Below are 14,777 nucleotides of genomic sequence, written 5' to 3'. Positions count from 1 at the left end.
AGAGAAGCAACCTGGAATTAAGGAGAAACTTCCTAATGGTGAGAACAATTAACCTGTTCTGTTCCAGCCTATGACCGGCCCTGTTTGTGTATCAGGGACAACCCCTTTTTTCTTTTTACAGTCAATAGGCTGGAAAAACCCAACCCAAATTTATTTACAGTTCAAACAAAAAAGCAATAGAATAAATGAATCAAAATATCAAACAAGAGTCAACAAACAAGAGTTAAACAGAAGTAGCAAGAACAGACCAGGATTCTCTTAGAATATCACCAAATGGTTGTCTTCAGCAACCAGCCCCGCCCGCACCTTCCCCTTTTATTATCAGTCCCAAGGCCTGGCTTCTCACTGCCTTCTCCTCCTCTCACTGAGTTGTCTCATTGATTTTCTCTGCTCTGCTCTGCTGGATTGCCTTCTGCTTCTAGCATCTCTGAACAGATTCAGCTGTGACTCATCTAAGTCCGACACCTTGTGCTCACACAGCTGGGCCTCATGAGGAACATGACTGGAGGGGCCAGGCTGAAAGTCCTGCAGTGCATCAGAACCTCCCTCCGACATCAAAGGCTGTCCAAACCCCTCCACCTCCTCCTCAGATTCATCGGACTCAGCTGCTGGGAGCACAGGCTGACACTGAATCACAACATAACCAGTGGAACTGCTTGCCTTCAGAATTGCCTTCACTAGAGTAATTTAACAAGAGACTGGATGGCCACTTGTTTGGAACGGCATAGGGTCTTCTGCTTGGGTGGGGGATTGGACTAGAAGACCTCCAAGGTCCCTTCCAGCTCTGTTTTTTGATAACTCAGACACAAAGAAAGTGGAACAAATTCATTTCATTACCAAACTAGGTAACATCCTCAGTGCTAGAAGGGAGTGGGGTTTGTTCCCTGATTATTTACAAGTGACTTGTCATATCAATATAGCAGTGATGTTACCTGGTTTGGTAATGAAATGTCTGCAAAAGAGCACCATGGACCCCACAATTTAAAACAGCAATGGAAAATAAATGACCCACAATAATATTTGGAAGCAATGTTTATGTTTGTGAATATTTGAATATATTACAAATATGTACATATTTTAATTGGTCAAACAATGAAAGCAATAAGCAAAAAAGGAAGAGGAAAAGATATTGTCCCTTTAAATAATCTTCCAAAGTAGCAGTTGTATTAACTATCCTGGGGGCCACATCCTTAACAAACAATTTTGTGTTACACCGCGCACACACACACACACCCCACACACAAAACCTTTGTGGCCCACAGTCCACTTTGTCAGCTGCCATAGATTTCTGTGTTGAAATTATATGTTGAAGTTATATGGAGGATGATAAATTGCATAATCACAACCTCTGCATAAGTGGTTGGGTTTCCTGAAATTGCTGTTTCATGCTGAAATTTGGTGACATATTTTTCCATTGTAATTGATAATAATAGGATCAGTATGTGAAATAGTAAAACGATGCAATATATCTAAATTGGAAAAAAAAACCCAAACAAACAAAAGATACCTCCTTTAGTCGCAAACAATGTAGAAATGCTAACTCTCTATGACGTCACACAGCTCCTATTCCAATCATGCTTATCCAGAGTATGGAACCAGGTCTGCAATGCCATCATAACCAGGTTGTGAAATTGTCAGTGCAGTGCAGTGATTTACTTAGGAACAATATTACTGAAGCTCACACATGCCCAAGGATGACATTCAAACTTTTGCAGTGGAAGAAAAGCTTTGGACTAGGGAATGGCGTTACAAAAGAAGCTAAGATTGTTGCTATTTATATTTTAACAATGCAAGGAGACAACTCAAGGCCAGGTGATAGAAACAACCTAAAATGTGCCTTGAATTTTCAAGCAAACTGGCTTTAAATTTACAATAATAATAATAATAAAACTTTACCAAAAAAAACTGCTAATGGTTTCCTTAAGGAACGATTCACGGATATCATCTTATGTTTTCCATATAATCCTGCTCATCAAAGTACAATTTTTTTTTGAAAAGTCTTAACTTTCAATGAACAACCAACAGACAGTACAACCAAAGGCCAGCCATAATGACTGGGGATTAAAAAGTTTGAAGTCCAGCATATTTGGAAACAACCAAATGAAAACAATAACTTGCATGAAAGAAACGCCGGCTTCCGTATTGTGTATCATCTGAGCCTTGGCAGTCCATTCGTAAGTAAAACTCAGAAGAGGAAACAAGTCTTTTCCATCGATCTTGAAACCACACGTGGGCACCAAAGAGCAAGTCCTGTTCTGTCCCAGCCTCTGCGAATACTGCTCAACCACTTAATTGCAAAGAAAAAAACCCTTTGCGTTGAACAAGGCAGGTCTTGGTAAGATAAACCCCTTTTATTCTGACACAGCTTTTATGGAACAAAACTCCAACTTTTAGCTGTTGAAACGAACAAGAGTCAGTCTCTGAGTTCGCAGGTGGAATGCTCAAGGTTTAAGTCACTCAAACACAGAGAAAGCCGACAAACCTGGTTAAATGTTCAAGAATCCTGAGGCAAGAAATCCAAGGACAGAAGCATGAAGCCATGGCATGAATGGTTGTCCTCGGCAACCAGCCCCTCCCATGCCCCTCCTCTTTATAGTCCATCCAGGGCATGGCTTCTTAGAGTCTTATTTACTTTTCCTGGAGGGCTGCTCCATGGCCCTCCACTGTCCACCCTGCACATCTATGCATCTGGAACAGGCCCCAGCTGCTCCTCGTCTTGGCTCAGTTCAGGCCCCCAACGCAGCTGTATCTGCCTGAGCGTGAGTAGATGGACGTGGTGTCACATCTAGCTCTGAGCCTTCGTGCTCCTCAGAGCCTTCCACAGACTCCGATGTGACCCCAGGCAACCCTTCCCCCTCCTCTGATTCATCTGACTCGGCTGTCAGGCGAGGACTCACAACAAGTCCAAACAAGCCTATGCACAACATTAACAATGGTGTGTTCATTTCCTTCTATCCTTTTCTCTGCTGGGTCTGTTTCTCCTCACTCTTCTTTTTCATGGATATTTCCCTGACTGGTTATGGCCTTTGATCCTTCAAGCCATTTCGGCTGCTTTCACAGCAGTGCCCTGGCCATCCTACACATGAGTCTGCCTCCTTCGCCAGCTACCGCGAAACCCAGTCTGAACATCTTAACAGCATCGAGGGATATGTGCGTATGTGTGCGAAGGTCGAAAAACGTCACTCACCAGAGTTGGGGTCTGAATTTCCATCTGCTTCGGTCCTCTTGTCCGGGGAGGCCTGCTCGTAGAATTCGTCCTGCGGCTGAACCAGAGGAAGAGGGTGTGAGACCAGCATTCCACTACCCACAGGCTCATGATCGCCTAGGCCACTGTCACTGCAGCTTTCCTGCGAACCATCGGGGAGGTGAAATGTAACACGACGCTGAGACTACAAAGAAGAGCACAAGACAAGCTCGATTAGTGCTCTTCTTTTTCTCTTTCACCCCTCCCTCTGTTTCGATAGATTGTTATATCTATCTATGGTTGATCGCCCCCATCATTTCCAAACACAAGGGCCACCGGACCAATTTTATGCTTGTTATTTTTATTTTTTTTGAGGGATGCTAAGCTACGTTCACAGATCAGGTGGCCAAATATCTTCGCCAAGTTATACAACAGCACAAAACTTTTAATTATACATGCTGTTTTACCATCCTATTTTTCCCCCCTTCCCTTTTCCCCTTCAAATGCTGTTGTCAAGCTTTAAGCATGCACAATATATTGCCACCATTGCTGCTTCTTAGCTTGCTAACGCACTGGGGGTGGGGTGGGGCAAGGGGGAGAATGGAATGCAGGCTCGAAACAACAAGACGACTAACTGTGCAAACCAAGGACATTTCATCAGGTGTTTGCCAGCCTACAAAGACACTTTCCCATAACAGTTTTTTTTGACTCTTGATTGGACAATGTGACATGCACTAATGCAGGGGAGGGAGAATTGTACATTTTGATTATAGCCGGTTGTGTGGGAAACAGCTAGAGTTGGTTTTGCTTTCAATCATGCTAAAATGATGTATTCAATAAAGTTTTGCACAAAGAGATTGGATTGTCTCTCCAGTGCTTACTTTGGTTGGCTCCATTAGCAAGAACCGTGTCATTAAACCGGCTCTCGCTATTTCCCTGTTTCTCTTTTTACTGTACTTTTTTTTCTGTAAAGGCTCATCAAAGTCTGAACTATGTACTTTCACATCCAGATATGTCTCATAAGAAAAATCAAGATGCAAAATCATCATGAAATAGTTGATCTTTACTGGACTGAAACAAAAGTATCAATGAATGCTAACATTGTACTCCCAATAGGACTCCGTCTGGTGGTTTTTATAATAGTATCACTTGCACCCATGCACACAAACCTACTCTTGTGCACAATTAAGAGATGGCAAATTTAATTTGCTTGCAAAAGGGACAAGGGAACAACATTGAAACAGGAATCTTTAGCTTTGTTTTGCAAGCTTTAATACCATGGAAAGGGCTAATGTGGATGATACACAGGCATTTATGCCAAAACATTTTTTTTTCAAGTGGTTTAAATGTAAGGTGTGTGTGTGTTTGTGTGTGTGTGTGTGTGTGTTTATGTGTGCACACATGATTATATTTTACAACTACTGCACAACTTGGTCCTATCACCTGTGGAATTTAAGATTAGGGATATACATTTAACCTAGATTTTTTCGTGGAAACCTAAAAAAATAGCTGCTTTCATAAGCTATATTAAATATATAGCTGTCTTAATGACTGACTCATTAAAGTAGTCACATCTTATTTCAGGTTCACTGGGAAATGGGGGAAATGAATGCTCTTTAATGAGCGCTGTACTTATTTCCCAGCACATCCAACACCTCCAGGGGAAGAAGTTGAAATCTATACAACTACTTCCATATTTTCAATAACATGCAGAAGCTCTCCTTCTGAAATTTGAAATGGGACATGAGAGCTATTGTTCTGTGCCAGCCTGTGTGAGTCCTTGTTATGCTCACAAGGAGAAACCCCTCTTCCAACAAGCAGGCAGGAGCCGCAAGAAAGAAAAAAAAAAACAACAACCCCTTTTTTTATTCACAGACCTGAGTCAAAGTCCAAAGCAAACAAACACAATTCACAGAAACTCGATCCTCAACATGAATGGTTGCCTTTGGCAACCAGCACTGCCCACATCTTCCCTTTTATTATTCAGCCAAGGAGTGGCTTCCTAATGCCTTCTCCTTTGCCTTTGAAGTCGCCCCATTGTATTCCTGTGTTCTACTTGCTTCTCTTGCCTGTGCTTTTGTGCATCCTGGATTTGTCCCAACTGTTCTTCATCACTGTCCAACTCAGGCTCCCAGCACAGCTGTGTCTCAGCCTGAGTGTGAGTAGAGGGGCCAGGCTCCTCATCAGATTGCAAGTCTTGGAGTCCTCAGAGTCTTCCTCTGACTTTGATGTCACTCCAGGCCCTTCCTCCTCATTTGATTCCTCAGACTCAGCTGCCAGATCCACTGGCTAGTGAGGAATCACAACAGCTATATCTTTTGTTTATTTAATGGCAGTTTGCTTCAACCCAACAGTCTTAATTTAGCCCTGTGCAGAGTTGACTTCCAGATAATGCCAAGACTACTGTACATACACAGACACTATACTTAAGTCCAAATAAATCTAATTAGGAAGACAGATGAATCTGGTCATCCATTTGAACACTGTAGCACTTGGACGTGAAGGGCTTGTTTGTAATTGATGAAGTGAGTTTTCTAACAAGGTTAGAAGCCTTCCTTACAACACTAGTCATTAAAGTGGAGATGTGACCTTGGAAGATAATGATTCTTCCAATCAAGTCTGAAGTGACAATTACCATTAATCACCAGTCATATTACTACCTCGGCACCATTGGAGTATTAATACAGACCCATAATCCAGGTTGTGTTCTAAGGACCTTTTGAGACAAGGCGTGAAAATCAACTCTCACCACTTCTAAGAATATTCATCTTAGCTGACCTTGGAGTTAGGATACTCTGACTTTACTTAGATGCAAATCACTTGGATATTTTCATATGTGTCTTTAAATTGTAAAATCATATTGTTTCACTTTTGGGTGTCTATGTGTGCCATCTTCCATTTTCAGTTCTTCAAGTTTTTTTATGAATGAAGGCAAATATATGTGTCTACAGATAATATTACAGGATCCAAACTGGGTCAATCACCAAGACCAGAGGTTTAGTCTTCTAAGCTTTTGAACTTGTGCTCAGGAAACTTCTCTCTACCAGAATGCATGCTTTGAGCTACTCTGTGATGTGGCTTCCTACTGGTTGATTGGTTCTATAATCTTATAAAGATAGGGAAAGGATTGAAGCCTGAGAAACGGGGCCCCTTCTCAGTCAACAGAAGTGCTGATTTACCATCAGTCTATCAAGGACCTAGGAGCTGAGGACTTGGCAGCCTAAGGAAACAACAGTAAATGGTCAGCCATCAATATACTAATCAACCAATATGAAGCCACACTCAACTAGGCACCACATAAATTTAATTTAATAATAATTTGATTTCTATACCGCCCTTCTCCCGAAGGACTCAGGGCGGTGAACAGGGCAATACACAATAAAAATATTATACAAAAATTAAAAAGCCATTAAATATTATGCCCTTAAAATTAATACATATTACAATTAAAACTATTTATAAAAACCCAACCCCATCCCGTCAGACCAGGCCAGCTTGTTCGAAAAAGAAAGTTTTGAGATCGCGCCGGAAGGAGCGAAGGTCGGGGGCCATCCGGAGCTCAACCGGTAAGCTGTTCCAAAGGTCTGGCGTGCCCACAGAGAACGCTCTCCCCCTGGGGGTCACCAATCGGCATTCTTTGATCGGCGGCACCCTGAGGAGGCCCTCTCTGTGGGAGCGCACTGGACGGAGGGAAGTTGACGCCGGCCGCAGGTGTTGCCATAGGTAATCCGGACCCATGCCATGAAGGGCTTTGTAAGTCATCACTAACACCTTGAACCTCATCCGGAGAGCAACCGGTAGCCAATGCAGCTCGCGGAGCAAAGGTGTAACATGGGAGTATCGGGAAACTCCCAAGACAACTCGCGTTGCTGCATTCTGCACCAGCTGGAGTCTCCGGGTGGACCTCAAGGGCAGCCCCATGTAGAGAGCATTACAGTAGTCTAGACGAGAGGTCACGAGCGCATGAGTGACTGTGCGCAAGGCATCCCGGTCTAGATAGGGCCGCAACTGGCGCACCAGGCAAACCTGGGCAAAGGCCCCCCTAGTCACAGCTCCAATATGCTCTTCCAAAGAGAGCTGTGAATATGATCCATAGAGTAACCCAAAAGACATGTTTCAGTAGAAAGAAGTTCCCTGAGGATGGGCTTCAGCACAAGTCCAAAAGCTTAAATCTCTGGTCCTGGTGACCAAGCCAGATTGGATCTTCAAGTTTTACCTCAGCTTTTCTCAGCTTTTCTTTTCTTCTTCCAGCAAATAATTAATAGGCAACAACAAACTAAACTTGCAAAGCCATTTGATTGAAAGCAACGGAATCTTTCTACTAGGAACTATTCAAGATCTTGGTCAGACTTACTTCTGAGATGACATGTATAGAATTTCATGATGACTATTATTTCAACACGCATATACGTAAAAAAGTGGAACTCATACATTTTCAAAGCTACTCTTTTCTTAACATTGTTCAGATAAGAAATCATTATGCATTACTCCCCAGACAATACTGACTTTTATACAAAGCCTGGTTCCTATGATTAGATAACATGAATATTTAGAAGGTCCCTCTTTGCCTTTTTCCCCCCCTTCTGGTTATGTCATTCTCATTGTATTTGCATGGTACAAGTTGCAGAGTATAAGTTACACATGTATTCTTTGTCACTATATTTGAAATCAGAGCATTTAACAGACTCAAAAAACCTACTCACCAGTTTGCACTAATATTTAGAACTAAGATTAGCCAAGTTCTTTTCTGCTGTTTCAACAAGCTTTAAGGTAATATAAAGGTAAAGGTAAAGGTTTTCCCGCACATGCATGCTAGTCGTTTCCAACTCTAGGGGCCGGTGCTCATCTCCGTTTCAAAGCCGAAGAGCCAGCGCTTGTCCGAGGACGTCTCCGTGGTCATGTGGCCGGCATGACTAGACGCCAAAGGCGCACAGAATGCTGCTACCTTCCCACCGTAGTGGTCCCTATTTTTCTACTTGCATTTTTACGTGCTTTCGAACTGCAAGGTTGGCAGAAGCTGGGACGAGTAACAGGCGCTCACTCTGTTACGCGGCACTCTGGATTTGACCTGCCAAACTGCCGACCTTCTGATCGACAAGCTCAGCATCATAACCCACTGAGCCACCGCGTCCCTTTTTAAGTTAATATAGTGACAAATTAAAAACGAAGTTCCGTTGCTTTTTCTGAATGTGAATGATCTGATGCATTTAACAATTGCAATTACACAAAAGGAAGAGAAAGCCCCATGCTTTGGCTGAATTCCATACCACCACAATATTTCACAATGTTGAAATGTTGAAATGGAAAGAGTGCAGAGAAGAGCAACAAAGATGATTAGGGGCCTGGAAGCTAAAACATATGAAGAACGGTTGCAGGAATTGAGCACATCTAGTCTAATGAAAAGAAGGACTAGGTGAGACATGATAGCTGTCTTCCGATATTTGAGGGGCTACCACAAAGAAGAGGGGGGGGCAGGGTCAGCCTGTTTTCCAAAGCACCTGAGGGCAGGACAAGAAGCAACATATGGAAACTAATCAAGGAGAGAAGCAATTTCGAACTAAGGAGAAATTTCCTGACAGTGAGAACAATTAATGTGTGGAACAACTTGCCTTCAGAAGTTGTGGGGTGCTCCATTACTGGAAGCTGTCAAGAACAGACTGGACAGCCTCTTGTCTGAAGTGGTATAGGCTCTCCTGCTTGAACAGGGGGTTGGACTAGAAGACCTCCAAGGTCCCTTACAACTATGTTATTCTGTTCAATAAATTGAAAAGTGGCAAAGAAAAATCATATAGGCACAACGGCATAAAGACTATTTATTTATTATTTATTTAAATTTTTATACCACCCTATTCCCGAAGGACTCAGGGCAGTTTACAGGGCAACATAAAATACAATATAAAAATAGTATAAAATTAAAATAGATTAAATTAAGCCCAACAATTAAAACAATATTAAAAGCTAAAACCCCTTCAGTCCAGGCCTGATAGATCAAAAAAACAGGTTTTCAGGTCCCGGCGAAATGAACGCAGATCGGGGGCAGTCCGAAGTTCCACCTGTAATTCATTTCAAAGGGCAGGCGCACCCACAGAGAATGCCCTCCCCCTGGGGATCACCCGCCGGCACTCCTCAATCAACGGCACCCTGAGAAGGCCCTCCCTGTGGGAGAGCACAGGACGATGGGAAGTTGATGCCGGCAGCAGGTGTTCCCTTAGATAATCCAGACCCAAGCCATTTAGAGCTTTATAGGTCATTACCAGCACCTTGAATCTCACCCGGAGGGCAACCGGAAGCCAATGCAGCTCACGGAGAAGAGGTGTTACACGGGAGTATTGGGAAACTCCCATAACAAGTCGCGCGGCTGCATTCTGCACCAGTTGAAGCCAATATTTGCAATGTACTTGCTATGTGGCAATCTTTCAAGAAGATTGTTGTAGCTGGCCTAGTATATGTAACCCAGTTGGGAAGCCCAGCCATTAAAGTGCTCAGTTTTACATTTCTTAGGACCTAGCTTACTTACCGCATTGTCTACCCATAGAAAAAACCCAATCTGAAAGCAGAAAATATCCTGGTTAGAGTTGATAAGGGAGCTTAAGGCACATTCATTTATGTTCTTTTAAATGTTATCTGTGGGAATTCTCATCCAGGTCATGATTGTCCAAAAGGTGCTTTTTTTTCTTGAAAATGTTTCTTCAGGATTTCTGTTCTGAAGAAGCTTCTTGGAGGAGAAGTGAAATGTTTTCAAGCAAAACAAACAAACCAATAAAGAAAGTCCAGTTGCCTTTTGGAAAAGCACTTTTCAGATGTCTTTTAAATGTTTTAATAGTTCTCAACTATTTGCCTATGTGTTTCATAGCCTATTATTTTAGTGCTGCAAAAATGTTTTAAGGATAATTTTAAATCATTCCATTGTTTGAACTGTAGTTTTATGGGCTGGTCTGAACTCTAAAGAATAGATTGCATGCAAAAACTCCTAATCAGTAAACAAATATGGGATATGGATTGTAACTTCTTTTTAGAAGTTGTTAAAAACAGGTACCTTTAATTGTTTGTTAGCAATCCAAAAAATGTATATATATATATATATATATATATATATATATATATATATATATATATATATATATATATATATATATATATATATATGTGTGTGTGTGTGTGTGTGTGTGTGTGTGTGTGTGTGTGTGTGTGTGTGTATGTGTGTGTATATATACATATATATATATATGTAGATCTAGAGTCTCGGGTTTCTTCCCGCGTTCCTTTCATCTTCAGAAAGTTGTGGCGACGTTTCGACGAAATCCCATCCGTCATCATCAGGCCGGAGTGTTCCTCCTGCTGCTTCCAGGAGCAATGCGTGGTCTGGCTGTTTTGCTCCTGGAAGCAGCAGGAGGAACACTCCGGCCTGATGATGACGGATGGGATTTCGTCGAAACGTCGCCACAACTTTCTGAAGATGAAAGGAACGCGGGAAGAAACCCGAGACTCTAGATCTACACATACAGACACCCGCGAGAATCTACGAAAACAAATATATATATATATATATATATATATATATATATATATATATATATATATATATATATATATATATATATATATATGTTTCAAATGTTAACTATTTAGATTACCTTGCTAGGCCCCAAACATGGGGCAAATCTTTATTTCCTGTTTTCAGCCTATCTTGAAGGCTATCGAACAGGCAGTAGTCACACCGGACAATTCATATATTTGTAATTTACATATATATATATATATATATATATATATATATATATATATATATATATATATATATATATATATATATATATATATATATATATACATATAAGGGACGCGGTGGCTCAGTGGGTTAGGACGCTGAACTTGTCGATCGGAAGGTCGGCAGTTTGACGGGTCGAATCCCGAGTGCCGCGTAACAGAGTGAGCGCCTGTTACTCGTCCCAGCTTCTGCCAACCTTGCAGTTCGAAAGCACGTAAAAATGCAAGTAGAAAAATAGGGACCACTACGGTGGGAAGGTAACAGCGTTCCGTGCGCCTTTGGCGTCTAGTCATGCCAGCCACATGACCACGGAGACGTCCTCGGACAAGCGCTGGCTCTTCGGCTTTGAAACGGAGATGAGCACCGGCCACTAGAGTCGGAAACGACTAGCACGCAAGTGCGGGGGAACCTTTACCTTTATATATATATATATATATATATATATATATATATATATATATATATATATATATATATATATATATATATATATATATACATACATACATACATACATATATATATTCTATATCTCATATTTGTTTACTTATTAGGAGTACATGCATACATACATACACATTTTACATACAAATAAAATGCATACACATTTTACATACAAGTAAAATGGAAGAATGGAAAGGAAAATGAAGGACATTAAGCAAATCTGTAAAAACAAGTTTGTGGTCCTATCAAATTAAGCATCAAACAAAAACTTCTAGTTGGAACTCCTCAATATTTGTTCTTTCACTCTCACTTTTTTTTTAGTAACCAATCCCATTTCAGTCCCTCAGAGCTTTAAACGAACATCTGCAACAAATGTGTTCATTATTTTACCGAACGTCACCAAGCAGTCAAACAAACAAACAAACATGAATGCTAGTTTCTCTGTCATGGTTAGGGGAGAAAAATGAAACTTTTTTTTCTTTAAAACAGATGGGTTCATTTCTCCCTTAGAGAATATTTGTAGGTCAAAAGGAAGAGCTACAGAACATCTACTTCTTGCCATCTGCGAGTTATGCAAAACCAGCTTGTTTTTTTTATAAACAAAGAATTATCTGTCTCCAAATGTCACAATATGGGGGAATGGAGATAGTCAAATTATTTATCAAGCAAGCAATATTTATTTGTCCAGACTCTGGTTTCAGTTTAGACATAGTCTAAAACCATGAGTACTATCTATGGGGGGGTTCAAAAGCACGTAAAAATGCAAGTAGAAAAATAGGGACCGCTTCGGTGGGAAGGTAACAGCGTTCCGTGCGCCTTTGGCGTCTAGTCATGCCGGCCACATGACCGCGGAGACCTCCTTGGACAAGCGCTGGCTCTTCGGCTTTGAAACAGAGATGAGCACCAGTCCCTAGAGTCGGAAACGACTAGCACGCATGTGCGGGGGAACCTTTACCTTTACCTAACATCACGATGCTGGATGATATTTCAAACAGGGCTATATGAGCCTCCTTCAACCCAGGGGAAGGGAAAGTCTTTTTCCAGCCTTTGAATCTGAAGCTCTGAACTTTTTTTCCTCCCCAAAAAATAGCCCTGGGATGGGATGGGCAGTTTCCATCTTCCTCACCCTATCCCGGATTCTCTTTCTCTGGCAGCATATTGAAAACTAACTTTTATATGCAAAAGTTAGGCTGTGGCTTATCAGAAAAAGAGCCTGACGCAGAGAGTTTGATAATTATTCTCCAAGGAGCTAGGCTGTGCTTATACCGTTAGAAGTGTCACTTATTGAAGCTTAGATGAAATTTCACGTGGGGATAAAAACCTAAGAAACTTCTCATTGATGTTTAAAGGGGGAAAGAAAATAAGAGCCGGGGAATATCCCTTTGGTATTCTGTTCTGTTAGTCTTCTTTAACGGAACGTGTGACCTTGGCAATTTAGGGGAGCACGGCCCTTGTGTAAAGGTAGCAAGCTTTTATCTAAAGCAATACAGTCTTCCTTGTACATTATGATTAACCTCTGTTTCAAACACTTGACTTTGAAAACTGCGCATTTAAAGAGATTTGGGGTGGGGAAGGAGAGGAGATGTTTGTAACTTTTGAAGTCAAAGCCTCTACAGAGCACAGACAGAACTCACTGCAGACTCCTGCATGGAAGCACAGGAAAAAATCATAATTTGCCAGCCAAATCAAACAGATTAATTGGAAATATATTCTCAGAAGGTTTCCAGTGAACCATGAAAGTCACTGCTGGTTCCAGAGTCCTTGCAAGATTCTGACAACTAGTCTAACAAAGAAGCTGAGACACTGTGCTGTTGTTGGCATTCATCTTTAGAGGTCTATGGAGATTCTCAATTATCCAAGTCGGGGGGGGGGGGATAAAGTCCAGTTGCCTTTCAGAAAAGTTCCTTTGGGACATCCATCTCTAGGTATTTATGAGCATGGAATGGTGGTTAAAGTGTCCAAGTCCAGAGTGGGGAGACAAGATCTACCTCCTTAAGGAAAGCTCATTTAATGACTCTCTTTCAGCCCAACCTATGCTACAAGCAGTATCTAATAATGATGGATTTTCCAAACTGACAGGAGTAGCCAACACCCTGGAAGACAAACTCAGGATCCAAAAAGATCTTGACCAACTTGAACAATGGGCCCTATCCAACAAAATGAGATTCAGTGTGGAGAAAAGCAAAGTCTTACGTTTAGGCAGGAATAACCAAAGGCACAAATACAGATTGGGTGAGACCTGGCTTAAAAACATGAACTGTGAGAGGGACCTTGGAGTCCTAGCGGACAATCACTTGACTATGAGCCAGCAGTGTGCAGCAGCAACCAAAAAAAGCTAATACAATCCTGGGTTGTATAAACAGAGGCATAGCGTAGAATCACGATCATGCAAAATATCATTACTGCTTTATAAAACCCTAATAGGACCACACCTGGAATACTGCAGCCAATTTTGGTCACCATATCACAAAACAGAGGTTGAGAGTTTGGAAAAAATTCAAGGAAGAGCAGCTAAGATGATCAAAGGCCTGGAGACTAAAACATACAAAGAACAGCTACAGGACTTGGGTTTGGCTAGACAAAAGAAAAGAAGAAATAGGGGAGACATGATAGCAGTGTTCCAGTAACTGAGGGGCTGCCACAAGGCAGAGGGGGCCAGGTTGTTCACTAAAGCACCAGATGGAAGGATGAGAAACAATGGTTGGAAACTGATCAAAGAGAGAAGCAACCTCTTTTGAAGACAGCAAAGTTGACATGCGGGACAAAGAGGACCACTCGCTTGAAAGGTGAGTCAAAGAGGCCATCTGTGTTAAAACTGAACAACCCTCCCTCAACAGAGGAGGAGGAATACAACACCACTTGTCTCCTGTTTACAACTCTGTCCTTTCAGCAGTCCCAAGAAAGTTCTGCAGCCATTTACAGTCTGATTCAGGTGACTCTGAGGATACAGATAAATGCCCAAGTGGCCTCAATGACTCTCAGAGAGCTAACAACCAAAGCTCAGGGTGCTAACAATCATAGCACTGCAAAGGATAGAAATCCTTCTGTTTCCTGCCAGTCAATTAGAACTGAAGAAGCCTCTACGATGAGAAGCAAAATGTTTTTTTTTAAATAATAAAATAAAATAAAATAAAATAAATAAAATAATAAAATAAAATAAAATAAAATAAAATAAAATAAAATAAAATAAAATAAAATAAAATAAAATAAAATAAAATAAAATAAAATAATAAAATAAAATAAAATAAAATAAAATAAAATAAAATATAAAATAATAAAATAAAATAAAATAAAATAAAATAAAATAAAATAAAATAAAATAAAATAAAATAAAATAATAAAATAATAAAATAATAAAATAAAATAAAACAAATCCAAGAA

General features: G+C 40.9%; 1 protein-coding gene across 3 annotated transcripts in view; it reads right to left on the bottom strand.

Annotated features, from left to right (window-relative positions):
* PCDH9 (protocadherin 9) overlaps positions 1-14,777 on the bottom strand; it is a gene marked incomplete at its 5' end in the record, with an annotated part of 821,818 nt that overhangs the window by 297,595 nt on the left and 509,446 nt on the right. The window contains one exon of one of the 3 annotated variants that reach the window (XM_083362297.1): positions 3,188-3,300. In XM_083362297.1, coding sequence (XP_083218423.1) covers positions 3,188-3,300 — 113 coding nt within the window. Of the gene's footprint in view, positions 1-3,187; positions 3,390-14,777 lie in introns of all 3 variants that reach the window. The other 2 variants (XM_083362296.1, XM_083362298.1) reach the window with 2 other exon arrangements.

This window comes from Vipera ursinii, assembly GCF_947247035.1.
Source record: "Vipera ursinii genome assembly, chromosome: 4".
NCBI lineage: Eukaryota > Metazoa > Chordata > Lepidosauria > Squamata > Viperidae > Vipera > Vipera ursinii.
This window is presented reverse-complemented; position numbering and strand designations above follow the sequence as displayed.